The sequence below is a fragment of the Aegilops tauschii genome, chromosome 6, assembly GCF_002575655.3.
Source record: "Aegilops tauschii subsp. strangulata cultivar AL8/78 chromosome 6, Aet v6.0, whole genome shotgun sequence".
Lineage (NCBI taxonomy): Eukaryota > Viridiplantae > Streptophyta > Magnoliopsida > Poales > Poaceae > Aegilops > Aegilops tauschii.
In genome coordinates, this window is record NC_053040.3 from 411,092,694 (window position 1) to 411,106,457 (window position 13,764).

A 13,764-nucleotide genomic window follows, 5' to 3' on the forward strand; every position below is an offset into this window, starting at 1 on the left:
GTTGTGACGTTTGGTAGCACACAAAGTGTTCCTCCGGTAAACGGGAGTTGCATAATCTCATAATCATAGGAACATGTATAAGTCATGAAGAAAGCAATAGCAACATACTAAACGATCGAGTGCTAAGCTAACGGAATGGGTCAAGTCAATCACATCATTCTCCTAATGATGTGATCCCGTTAATCAAATGACAACACATGTCTATGGCCAGGAAACACAACCATCTTTGATCAACGAGCTAGTCAAGTAGAGGCATACTAGTGACACTTTGTTTGTCTATGTATTCACACATGTATTATGTTTCCGGTTAATACAATTCTAGCATGAATAATAAACATTTATCATGATATAAGGAAATAAATAATAACTTTATTATTGCCTCTAGGGCATATTTCCTTCAATCACAACACAACTCTAAAACATAAATAAGTCATACAAGCATCATAATACAAGCCAGGGGCCTTGAGGGCTCGAATACAAGTGCTCGATCATAGACGAGTCAGCGGAAGCAACAATATCTGAGTACAGACATAAGTTAAACAAGTTTGCCTGAAGAAGGCTAGCACAAACGGGGATACAGATCGAAAGAGCCACAGGCCTCCTGCCTGGGATCCTCCTAACTATTCCTGGTCGTCGTCAGCGGGCTGCACGTAGTAGTAGGCACCTCCGGTGTAGTAGGAGTCGTCGTCGACGGTGGCGCCTGGCTCCTGGGCTCCAGCATCTGGTTGCGACAACCAGTTAGAAAGGAAAGGGGGGAAAGAGGGAGAAAAGCAACCGTGAGTACTCATCCAAAGTACTCGCAAGCAAGGAGCTACACTACATATGCATGGGTATATGTGTAAAGGGCCATATCAGTGGACTGAACTGCAGAATGCCAGAATAATAGGGGGATAGCTAATCCTGTCGAAGACTACGCTTCTGGCAGCCTCCATCTTGCAGCATGTAGAAGAGAGTAGATTGAAGTCCTCCAAGTAGCATCGCATAGCATAATCCTACCCGGCGATCCCCTCCTCGTCGCCCTGTTAGAGAGCGATCACCGGGTTATGTCTGACACTTGGAAGGGTGTGTTTTATTAAGTATCCGGTTCTTGTTGTCATAAGGTCAAGGTACAACTCCAGGTCGTCCTTTTACCGAGGGACACGGCTATTCGAATAGATAAACTTCCCTGCAGGGGTGCACCACATAACCCAACACGCTCGATCCCATTTGGCCGGACACACTTTTCTGGGTCATGCCCGGCCTCGGAAGATCAACACGTCCCAGCCCCACCTAGGCACAACAGAGAGGTCAGCACGTCGGTCTAAATCCTATGGCGCAGGGGTCTGGGCCCATCGCCCATTGCACACATGCACGTTGCGAACGCGGCCGAAAGCAGACCTAGCCTAGTAGGCGTTCCAGTCCAATCCGGCGCACACCGCTCAATCGCTGACATCACGAAGGCTTCGGCTGATACCACGACGTCGAGTGCCCATAACTGTTCCCGCGTAGTCGGTTAGTGCATATAGACCAAATGGCCAGACTCAGATCAAATAACAAGAACTCATTAAGCGTGTTATTTTGAAGTAACCGCGGATGCCGTCCAGGGCCAGGCCCACCTCTCGCCTAAGTGGTCTCAACCTGCCCTGTCGCTCCGCCACAAGATCCACTCGCGGGTACTCCTACGAGCCGACCCGACTTTAGTCACCACAGGTATCATGTATAGAGTATATAATTATATACCCATGATCACCGCCCAAGTGATCACGGCCCGATAGTATAGCACAGCAGACGGACAAGAATGTAGGGCCACTGATGGAAAACTAGCATCCAATACTAAGCATGTAGGATTGCAGGTCAAGGTAACAACAGTAGTGGCAAAGACAGGCTATGCAGCAGAATAGGATTAACGGGAAACAGTAACATGCTACAGTACTCTAATGCAAGAGTATAGAGAAGGATAGGCGATATCTTGTGATCAAGGGGGGGCTTGCCTGGAAGCTCAGCCGAGAAGGAGGGGTCGTCAACACCGTAGTTGTACGGGGTAGCAGCGGCGTCGGTCTCGGCGTCTAGCAAGAGAAGAGGGGGAAGAAACAATAAATACAATGCAAACAAATGCATGACGATGCATGACATGACAAGGCGTGATGCTAGGTGGGCCCTAACACGGTAGTAGGTGATATCGACGAAGGGGGGAAACATCCGGGAAAGTATTCCCGATGTTTCGCGTTTTCGGACAGATGGACCGGAGGTGAAATGTTGCAGGTTCACTATGCTAGGGACGTGTGGTGAACGAACGGGCTGCGTATCTGGATTCGTCTCGTCGTTCTGAGCAAGTTTCATGTAGAAAGTATTCTCTTCCGAGTTACGGATTATTTTATATGATTTTCTAAAGATTTAATCATTTTCTGGAATTACTCAAATTAACAGAAAAGGAATATGACGTCAGCATGACGTATGAGTGATGTCAGCAGTCAACAGTCCGGTTGACTGGTCAAAACTGACACGGGGGACCCACCTGTCATAGACAGTGGGTTAAACAGAGTTCAAACTAATCTAAATTTAGTTAGTAAAACTACTGGGCCCACCTGTCAGTGTCTAATTAACTAAACTAATTAGTTTTAATTATTAAAATGTTTTAATTAGAGGATTAAGAGGTGGGACCCGCACGTCAGTGGCTGGGGCCTGCCCAGTTAGCACAGTTGACCAGGTCAACTGGTCAACAGGGGACCAGGGGCCCCACTGGTAGTGACACAGGGGGTGGCCCCAAGTGTGCCACGTCGGCGGCCGGCGCCGGAGTTGCGCCGGCGAGCTCTCTGCGGCGGCGAGTTCGCCGGAGAGGCTCGGATCTTCGCTGCAGAGTGCCAAACCACGCGTTTTCACCTGCGTTCGAACACTGACGCTGCCGCGCGTCGAGTGGTGCCACTGGACCGGCCGGAGATGGCCGGAACAGGGAGCTGCAAGGTCGCAGGCGTCGGTGGTCTACGGTAGCTCGGCGAAAACGAAGAACTAGCACGCGCATAAACAATCTAAAGCGCCAGGCCGCACCACTGGAGTGCCCCGAGCACGATGATGTGCTCGGACGGCCATGGCATCGAAGGAAGCGACGACGATGAGTGGCACGGCGGAGCTGCGTTCGGTCGTCCACGGCGGCGATGTTATGCAGCAGAACGAGGGGGAGGCAGGGGAGGACGTGTGGTGCTCACCGTGCGGGCGCAAGGAGGCCCCGTGAGTGAACGGGGGCGCAGAGGGAGGCCGCGGTCGACGGGAATCACCGGCGGCCGAGGCGGAAGGGGACGAGGTGGATCCGGCGCTGTGATGCCTCCCGGCTCCAACGGTGGGCACCAGTCGACGTGGAGGACGACGACGGACGCCTACGGCATGTCGGCAGTGCAGGGCGATGACGGTGGCCGCGGGGACGACGGAGAACGGCGGCGAGCACGCTTGGGCAGTGGGGAAGGAGGGAGCGGCGTGGATCTGAGGGGAGAGGGAGAGGCGCAGAGGCCGAGAGGGAGAGCGGGGGCGAGTGGGAGAGGGGCCCGAGGAGGCAGGGGCGCTGGCGACCTTATCCTCTCCTCGACGCCGGCGAGGGAGGTCCGGTGGCGACGCGCCCCTGTTGCCACCCGGGTCGGGGGAACAAGGAAGGGAGACGAGGCAGGGGGGCTGGGCCGGCGGTTGGCCAGCTGGGCCAGGTGGGCCGGTCTGGCCTGTGAGCTGGGCCGCCTGGTCCAGTGAGGGGGGGTTCCTTTTCTTTTCTTTTCTTTATTTTTCTTTTCTGTTTTATTTCACTTTAAAATACTTAGGCACTTTCTAAAAAATGTTTTCTCCACAATAATTAGCAGTGCAATATTAGGCACCCACCGAACATTTTTGTTTTGACTTTTGAAAACTTTGGGTGTTTGTCACTAATTCATTTTTTTGAATTTGAAATGTTTTGAACTAACACTTGATTAGCAACAGTAACAGAGATGACATGGCATCATCAGGAGAGTTTTACTGTAGCCTAATTATCCAGGCGTTACACCGTCTTCCTCCCCGGCAAGGCGGGAGGTCCCGGCGGATCTTTTTGGCCTGTGTTTCAAGTGCTTCCGAAAGGGCCACCGGAGGGAAGATTGCACCTTTCCGCTGTTGTGCATTCGCTATGGGCTCGAGGGCCACATCTCCCTGGAGTGCAAGCGGCCGCGGAGCCCTCGCTCCGAGGAAGATCTTCGGCGTGAGGCCATGGCCAAGGTTGCGCGCTCCTCTCAGCAGATGCTGCCGGTTGGGCCTGCGAACAGGTTGTCGCCGGTCGCTCGGCAGGTTGCTCCGATGGAGAGGCCCTCGCCAGCGCCGGTCGACACCGCACCTGTGGGGCTCAGCCAGGCATCGCATGCTGCTGTAGGTGATGTCTGCATCCTTCGCCGCACGCCGGAGATGGACGATCTTGAGCGCCGGCTCAAGCTCGCGGTGGTGGCCTATGTCGGCGGGCCTCGACCACCGGTGTCGTGCTTGGATGCTGCGGGGGCCATCGCGTCGGATTGCACATCCAGCGTCATTGCTTCTCGGTGCACAAGTGCCACCCGGAGGATTTTCTTGTGGTGTTCTCTTCAGCGCTCTGGCGGAACAAGATTCTGGCTGCAGGCTCTGTCGGGCGCGGGTTCAAGCTCTATGTCCGCCCATGGCTCAGACAAGCGCAAGCGGTTTCGCGGATGATGCGCACACAGGTTGACCTCATGATCGAGGGAGTTCCATCTCACGTCTGGACCTGGGAAACGGCGGCGGAAATACTTGGCACGGCGAGCTTGGTGGAGAGTCTCGCGCCGGAGACAGCAAACAGGGAGGGCATGTCGCTGTTCAAGATGCGTGCTTGGTGTGTAGACCCAGATGGCGTGCCGGCAGACAAGCGAATCTGGATACCAGAGCCGGAGGTTGACGAGGGACCAGCGGCGCGGCGGCCGACTTCTCGGTAGCTCTTGGAGTATAAAGATCGCATCCATATTGGGTGGATCAGGGAGCACGAGGGGCTGGGCACCTGGCTACGGCCACCTAGCTCCGATGGGAGCGGCCAGAGTGGCTTGCCGGATGATTCTGGAGGCTTCTCCGGCCAAGGAGAATGGAGAACCCTGCCATGGAAGCGGGGAGTGTGCAATCACCGTGGCTCGTCCAGCCGTCACTAGGGAGGCACGTACAGGCAGGCTCTGCTGGGGCGCATTGGGCCATCCAACTGGCGCATTCCTCCCATGGTGGCTAGCGGCGCCGCTGCTGTGCGGCCTTGTGATGCAGTCCCGGTGGCCGCGGTGCCGGCGCCGGCTGAAACTGCGGTGGCTGGGAGCTTGCCGGGCAGACCTGGCCCGGCGGAGGAGGCGCTGGCGCCTGGCCGACAGGTGGGGCAGGCCATACTGTCACGCGCACAGGATCAGGAGGTGTCTGCTGCTACCCAGGTGCTTTTTGACCAGGCACCAGGCCCGCAGCCACTTTTATTTGAAGCCAGGCAGGAGGATAAGAGCAACACACGCCAGGATGATCGAGCCGTTTTGGAGTTGGCTATGCTGGAGCCATCTGCGACCACAAACATCGGGGCAGTTCCAGAAGGCTCGGGGGATCCCGAGGAGTGCAGGCCGGTGCTGCCGCCTGCTGCGGTGCAGGGTGTGGGCGCCCAGGCTCAGACCAACAGCGACCCGCCACGGGTTGAGCCGGCCCTGGGGGAGGCGGTTCGCGTGGATGTAACCCCAGAGCCCATCATGGAGGTGGGGCTTTCGGTGCGGGTGGACCCGGGCCAGTTGGCTGGGAGCGCGGCAGACGAGCGGGGCCCAACCTCGGATCCCCTCCACGTCACGCCCAAGGTGGATTCTGATGCGGCTGGGACACAGGGCGGGGAGCAGCTGGATCCCGGGGCAGTTCAGGAGATGGGACCCGTGGGCCCAGGTGCTGAGGTGACTACGTGCGATACACGCATGCACGATGAGGCTCTGGCTATTGCTGGGACGCAGCTGGGAGGGGCAAATGCTTGCGCTTTGGGCATGCCCCTGTCCAACAAGGAGATCGTGGCTATTGGCAACATCAAGACTTTCTGCGCCGGACTTCTCAAGAAACTCGCCCCACCGCTGCTCAAGGAATTCGAGGGACTCCGGGGGGTCCGTGCTGGACAGGATCCTTTCACACCACGACGCACCACCAGGTCGGGGTGCTCGATCGGGCAGAAGAAGAAGACTAAGGCGTCCGCAGCTGAAACGGTCCTGCTAAAGGCGTTGGGTTTTGCTTGCGATGATCTGGCAGTCTCTGACGATGCGCTAGATCAGCTTCGCACGGTGTTTGACTCATCTCTCCAGGAGCCTCAGCTGCGTGCGATCGCGGCTATCTTTGGGAAGGTGATACCCCTAGACCTAGGAGCAGACTTGGAGAGTGTTGCACCGATCATGGTGTAGTTGAAGGGGGGCCGTCTACATGGAGACACTCGTTGTCATGTCATACGATGGGATGGAGTTAGTTTGCTGGAACGTGCATGGTCTAAATGGGCCAGCTAGGAGGAAAACCTTACGTGAATTCGTAGACTCGTTGCATGTAGCGATTTGTTGTATCCTGGAGACCGAACTTGAGAGGGTGGATCAGTTCACGATTCTGGAATGTATGGGGCCAACTTACGATGGCTACACCTATCTTCCGGCGTCTGATAATAGGGGAGGGATTTTCATCGCGTGGGACTCCACCAGGGTTCAATTGACAAACCATGTCAATGACTCCCACTCCATATCCAGTTACGTGTCCCCTGTGGGGGGCACACCTTGGTGGTTGACGGTGGTTTATGGTCCTCAGGAGGACGGTCAGAAAATCGAGTTTCTGCATGAACTGTCGGAGCGTAGATTGTTGTGCCCTGGGCCATGGTTGCTCATAGGGGATTTCAACTTAATCCTTCATGCGACGGATAAGAACAATTCTCTGATCGATAGGCGCATGATGAGGCATTTCAAAAGTTTTGTTGATGATAACGTTGTCAAGGAGCTCTTCCTCCATGGGTGCACTTACACGTGGAGTAACGAGCGCGAGAACCCCGCGATGACTAAGATCGACCGTGCTTTTGTTTCCATCGACTGGGAACTCGACCACCCAGATTGCCTTCTCCAGGCTCTGTCCACGGTGATCTCTGACCATTGCCCTCTTCACTTGGCTTTGGATGATCACATGGGGCCGCGGAAGAGATTTCGCTTCGAGAAGTTTTGGGTGAAGATGGATGGATTCATGGAGGTGGTGCAAGAAGCTTGGACTTGTGACGAGACTATCACGGACCCATTCATGAGACTCGACACCCTCCTTAGGAACACAGCTAAAGCGCTCGCGATCTGGGGCCAGAAGAAAGTGGGTAACATCAAGATGCAAATTGATGTGGCCAACATTGTCATCCTTAGGTTTGACTGCGCACAGGAGTCCCGGTTACTCACGGAGGAGGAGAGGTGACTCAGGAGAACTCTCAAACAGCCCGTTCTTGGTCTGGCCTCGCTGGAGAGAACGATCTCTCGCCAGAGATCACGTATCACCTGGCTTCGGGAGGGGGATGCGAACACCCAGCTTTTCAAATTGGTCGCGAAAGGCAGAAGGATGAAGAACTATATCCCGTCTCTCTTGGTGGATGGGCACATTGTTACGGACCAAGTCAGGAAAGAGGCGGCATTTCATGAGACATACAAGGAGTTGCTTGGGAAGGAGGTTGCTCGCGAGTTCACCCTGGATTTGGACGTGCTTGACATTGCCAGACTTGACCTTTCGGAGCAGGATCATCTCTTTAGTGAGGAGGAGATATGGGCGGTGATCAAAGGCATGCCGGCGGATCGTGCCCCGGGGCTGGATGGCTTCATTGGCCTCTTCTTTCAGAAGGCTTGGGAGATCATAAAAGTGGACATTATCGCGGCGCTGCACAAGCTTTTCATTGGAAATGGGAGAGGTTTTGGCAGGCTGAACCAAGCGTTGATTACCCTAATTCCAAAAACCCTGGAGGCCTCCACGACACTTGACTATCGCCCTATTTGTCTTGTGCATAGTCTTCCAAAGATTGACACCAAGCTCTTGGCAAATAGGCTCAGTCCTCGCATGGGAGAGCTAGTTCATATTAACCAATCGGCGTTCATCAAAGGGAGAAGCATCCATGTTCATTTCTTGCTTGTTAGACAAATGGCGCGCCGGCTGCATCAAAGGAAGGCCAAAGAAGTAATGCTCAAGCTCAACATCTCAAAAGCATTTGACTCTCTTTCGTGGCCCTTTCTTTTTGAGGTGCTGAGGGCAAAAGGTTTCTCGGACAGATGGATCTCGTGGATTGGCACTTTGCTCACGTCTGCTAGCTCACGAGTCATGGTTAATGGTTGTGCGGGCGCGAAGTTTATGCACGCCAAGGGGCTTCGGCAAGGGGACCCGCCCTCCCCTCTGCTATTCATCATTGCTATGGATGTTCTCACCTCGCTTATCATCAAGGCGCATAACCAGGGGATCCTCAGCCCCATTGCCAGTTGTACCCCGATGCAGAGGCTCTCCCTGTATGCGGATGACGTGGTCCTCTACATTAGGCCGACCAGACCGGAGTTGCAATTAGTGAAGGATCTGCTTGGCATCTTTGGAGTGGCTTCGGGTTTGAAAGTAAACTTTGCTAAGTCTACAGCAATTCTTATAAGATCCGAGGATGAGGACGTGGAGCTGGTTAGGAATGCTCTACCTTGGAAGATCGACTCTTTTTCGTGCAAGTACCTGGGCCTACAGTTAAGCATCATGCAACTCAAGAGGAATGAATGGCAGCCGATTGTAGACGCGGCTCTCCATATTATGCCTGGCTGGCAGCGTGGCCTAGTCACTAGGCCCGGACGGCTCATCCTGGTTAATCAAGTCATGAGAGCTAGGCCAACACACCACCTCATGGTTGCTGAGGCGCCAAAGTGGGCCCTGCAACAAGTTGATAAGGGTTGTCGCGCTTTTTCTGGGCTGGCACGGATGCAGTAAATGGTGGCAAGTGTGTGTTCTCCTGGAGGAGAGTATGTCGCCCCAAGCAGCTTGGAGGGTTGGGCATCATTGATCTACACAAGCACGGTATCGCTCTGAGACTCAAATGGGAATGGCTTAGGAGGACGTATCCGTCTAGGCCCTGGCAGGGCCTTAACCTTACCGCGGACAAGCAGGTGACTCTCGCTTTTCGGAGTCTAGTCCAATGGCGTGTGGGGAATGGGGAGCACGCCCTTTTTTGGAGAGATAGATGGCTCAACGGATGCACGGTCGCTGAGATTGCGCCCTTGGTGGCGGCCCAAGTCAGGACGCAGGTGGCAAACAAACGTCTTGTCAGAGAGGGGCTTTGTTTGCACGCCTGGACTGATGACATTACAGGGATCCTAGACACTGATGCTCTACCTCAATTCATTCGGCTCTGGGAGCTACTTATGGAGGTTCACTTGGATCCGGAGTTGGCTGACGCTCCGCTTTGGGCTTGGAACGAGTCCGGTGTCTACTTGGCAGCTTTGGCGTATAGGATGCTTTGCATGGGAGGGGTTCGGTTCCACTCTATCGCGACCATCTGGAAATGTTGGGCGCCGCTATCCTGTCGGATTTTCATGTGGCTTGCGGTGCAATATCGCCTTTGGACCTCGGATAGGAGAGCTAGGCATGGGCTACAAGAGCAAACCTCCCCATGCTACCTTTGTGACCAGGAGGAGGATACGGTGGATCACATCCTGCTACAGTGCGTATACGCTAGGCACGTGTGGTTTCTTTGCTTCACCAGGATCAGAGTGGACCTAAATCTTTGCCCCGCGACGCAGTCCCAGGTTGTTGATTGGTGGTGTGAGGCGAGAAAGCGGATTGGCAAGACGTGCAGGAAAGGCTTTGACACGGTGGTAATGTTGATCTGCTGGTCTCTGTGGAAGCAGAGAAATGCGAGAGTCTTTGGTAGGAGTGGCACGTTAGACGCGTTCGGCGTGACGGAGGCCATCTTTCAGGAACTGGTTACCTGGAAACAGGCCGGAGCGACTGGAGTGGAGCATGTAGTTGAGTAGCATATAGAGTGTTGTGTGTGGAGTGGAGGCGAGGTCCTGGTCGACATGTGGCCACGTGACTAGCTACATATCTCTTGTACATATTTTCTCTCCTTCTATAAAGCTATGGTACGCCATTGGCGTACCTTCGAAAAAAACATCCCTTTTATCCATTTTTGGGGCTTGTCTTTGTTGGGCAATGCATATCCATTTATTTTCATTATTTTTTCTTTTATGTTTCGTCAATGTGAGGGATTACCACGTAGTTTGGTACCTTTTGTGTTGGGTTTGTGTTTGTTTGGAAAAAGATAATCGATATCCATTTAGTTTCATCTGATCTTTTTCCTGTTTTGTCAATGCGCAATTGTAAATTACACATTTTGGTGTTCTACAAAATTACAAAGACAAATAAACCTAAAAGGGCACTTTCATTTGTGTTACTTATGATACTATAGAGAAGCCCATGGAGATACATACATGACAGAAATGTTCATTCACATACATACCCCCTCCATTCCAATGAATAAGGCGCCCATGTTTTTCGAAATTCAACTCTGACCATAAATTACATCAATAATATGAGTTTTTGTGACCTCAGAATTATATTATTGAAGACTTCTTTTCAATACAAATTCAACTGTATGTTTGTTTTTACATATAAACTGCATTTGGTTGGTCTAATTAATTTATGGTCTTTGAAATGCATGCGCGCCTTATTCATTGTAATAAAGTGAGTACAAGAGAAACACATACATACATGTGTCGGTTTCTATTTGTTCTAAAATTTGAATGAAGCTCAATTGTATTTCAGTGGACTGTCAAATACACAGTCCCTTTTTACATTGACAATAATTGTGCAGTGACTTTCATAATCAACGAGACGACAAGTACAAATACAAACCATGCTTGGTTAATTTCGAGACTACTCGCCCTTTTTTGCCAGCTGAACGAAGAGGCTGTCGTCGAAGACGGTGCGCGCGTTGTCCTTCTGAAGGAAGCCGTCCTTGTCCTTGGCGAGGCTGTGCAGCAAGTCCCACTCCGCCTTCGACGCCGCCCTGCGTTTTTAAGCAACCCGTCGGAGGAGTTAACACGGCGACACTTCGACCGTCTGTGTAAGTACGACCTAGTACTATAGAGTCTAGAGATGATTACCTTCCTATGTCGTCGCCGTCCTCCCTGTTCGCGATGCGCATCGCCTCCAGCTCGCTCTCGTTCACAGCGTTCGGTTCGACCTTGGCATGCTTGGTGAATATCTCGTTGAACTTCGCAGGGACAAACCTGCATCCCAAGTGGATCGATATAGCAGAGATGTTGGCACTATGGTCTTTTACATTTTGGGTACATGTGCAAGATCAGGGCGTATGTGTGGTCTGCGTACCTTCCTTGAGCATCGTACGAGCCGCTGTCACTTCCGTGGATCCCTTGATGGATGTTCTCTATGTAGATTGAGAACTTTGACGTCGTAGCATTTTCCTGCATGTTCTCTTTGTATCAAGGATACTGTTTCTATACTCTGTTCTAAACATACAAAGTATGGTTCTTCAGCACTACATGCACTGATCTGCAATTTTTCGCACTCGCATCTGGTAAATTACGCCTTTTTGAAAATTTACGTGAGCCCTCCCTGAGAACGTTGTATCCATGATCCAACCGTCCTAGAGCCCCGAGGGTCAAAAACTCAGGGGAGGAGTGAATAAACTCTTGTGTGGAGGGGAGGAGGATTTCGTAAGGGTTGGCGACATGGTCAGGGTTTCCCTATGTTGTCAGAGGAGGGGGTCGCGGTGACACGGTAGAGAGAGCCTGCCCGCACTTTCATCCACGAGAGCGAGGTTTCCCTTCAAGTCGCACGCTAACCACCAGAAACGGACGATACCCTAAACACTGGGACCTCCTATTGGGTGCCTTAGGCCCCGGTTGAGCTTCTTGACGCCGATAAACCTGATCAACTAAGTCGGCCCATGTAGAAGGCGAGCCCTCGATCGCATTTGACTGGTTTCCTCGATTGATTTGACCGGTCGTGGTTAACTGGTCAACCGTTGACTTTTGAAAAAAAATAGTATGAAAGAAATAAAAAAAATCGAAAGCGTTCGTGAAACTGAGCGCCTCTGAAAGGACAGAAGACGTCTCCTACTAGTCAACACGTGCAAGAACGAAAGTTTCTTACAGGTCTGGTCTTGGGTCCGATGACTCCGTTGATCAAGGTTGCCTTGACGGTCGCCTCGGCAGCTCCGAGACCGATGGCGCGAAGCCCTGCATGCATGCACACAAAGGTCAAGAGGTCTGCAACCACGACCAACGATCGACGCGAAAAGAAACCAAAGTTTCTTCCTCCGGGAAGCGGAGAGCATGCGGATGGTCATTCCGTCACCTCGCTCTGTCTCGGAGAAGGAGACGATGCCGTCGCTGTCGGCGTCGAAGAACGCCACGTGCTTCTGCAGCGCCGTCGTCCAGGCCGGAGCGCCGCCGTCCGCCGACGCCACATGGCTCCCTTCTCGGAATCAGAATTGAGGCGAATAAGCCAACGGCAATTTGCCAGGAAATATACTACAACGAAGCTGGTGCCCCGGAAACCATTATGGCCTTACAGAAGGGCACGACGAACAGAAGCAGGAGAGGCACGGCCACCGCCGCAGGCGGAGACGCCATACGCTGGCCGGCGCCCATCGTCTCAGGCGATTCCTCCTCGATCGACCCTGGCTCCTGATCAATGCTTTTCTTCTCACCTGCGTCTGCGCCTTGGTATGTGTCATGTTTATAGGATCGTAAACCTTGCACTATGGGTATGCGTGTGGCGGCCTCGTCGTCACAGGCTGGCTAGGAAGACCTCGCGTGATTTGATCAGAGATTAGAGAGCACAAAAACGTGGACTGCTGCCTGCAACCGGACGAAAAGCTTGTGAAAGCCAGCACGATCCTGAAGCAGCAGGTGGGAAATGAGCCAGAGCCAGATCCGCTCCAACCAATCCACGAGCGTGAATCTGGAGAAGATAATAACTAATGAGTACTCCCTCCCTCCGTCCCAAAAAAGTTTTTTTTTTAGAAATGGAGGAGGACCCCCGGCATCTGCATCTGGACGATGCATGCAGCCACTTTATTAATTATTCACACAAGACCTTACAAAGTCATACTATACTAAGACTGAAGCCACCGTCTAGGCAACAAAAGTGTCGCTACTCCTATTCAATTGATGAAGGGATGCTGATCTAATACCAAACAGACCTCGCAGCCAAACCTAACATCTAAGACCTGAGGTCCCAACCAGGACGCCTGCCGGGTATGGACACCCACCAGTCCGGCGTGCTCCTCAACCAGGACGCCTGCCGGGTATGAGGCCGCCGCAGCCACCTGCCACCAATCCATCTTCAGAGTTGTACTGCTGCATGAACGTTGCCCGGTCTAGCTACCGCCGACGCCACCACGACGCCAGACAGCGTCGACCTCCTGCGCGAGTCCATCATCGCATATCAGACGCCTAATCTCCAGAGCGCCATGCTATCGAGATCCGACACCATCAATGTGTGTGATGAAGCACCGCTCCTCCTCTTGTCACCTCCAGCCATCACTTGCTCCAAAACGATGCCCCTACGAGGGAAAGCGCTATTAAGGAAAAAAAGTGTCTCGACTTTACACTAACTTTAGTATAAAATTATACTAAGGTTGAGACATTTATTTTAATACGGAGGAAGTATTGACGACGGACATGGACGGGAGAAAATGTGGTGCTCACTGCCATCACATGGTCCCATGATCCCGCATTTCAAAACTTTGATTGAAATGTCTTAAAAAATTCTGAATTTTTTGGATGTTCA

At 52.8% G+C, this 13,764-nt stretch overlaps 1 protein-coding gene across 1 annotated transcript; it reads right to left on the reverse strand.

Annotated features, from left to right (window-relative positions):
• Positions 1 to 10,740: 10,740 nt before the first annotated feature.
• On the reverse strand, positions 10,741 to 12,693 carry LOC109755611 (probable peroxygenase 5). The gene is made up of 6 exons (XM_020314509.3): positions 12,542 to 12,693; positions 12,325 to 12,444; positions 12,121 to 12,206; positions 11,335 to 11,429; positions 11,109 to 11,234; positions 10,741 to 11,011 (listed from the first exon to the last, which is right to left on the reverse strand). Exons 1-6 carry the CDS (start codon positions 12,618 to 12,620, stop codon positions 10,879 to 10,881), a joined length of 639 nt encoding a protein of 212 aa, XP_020170098.1. The 5' UTR covers positions 12,621 to 12,693; the 3' UTR covers positions 10,741 to 10,878.
• Between the last annotated feature and the right edge of the window lie 1,071 nt (positions 12,694 to 13,764).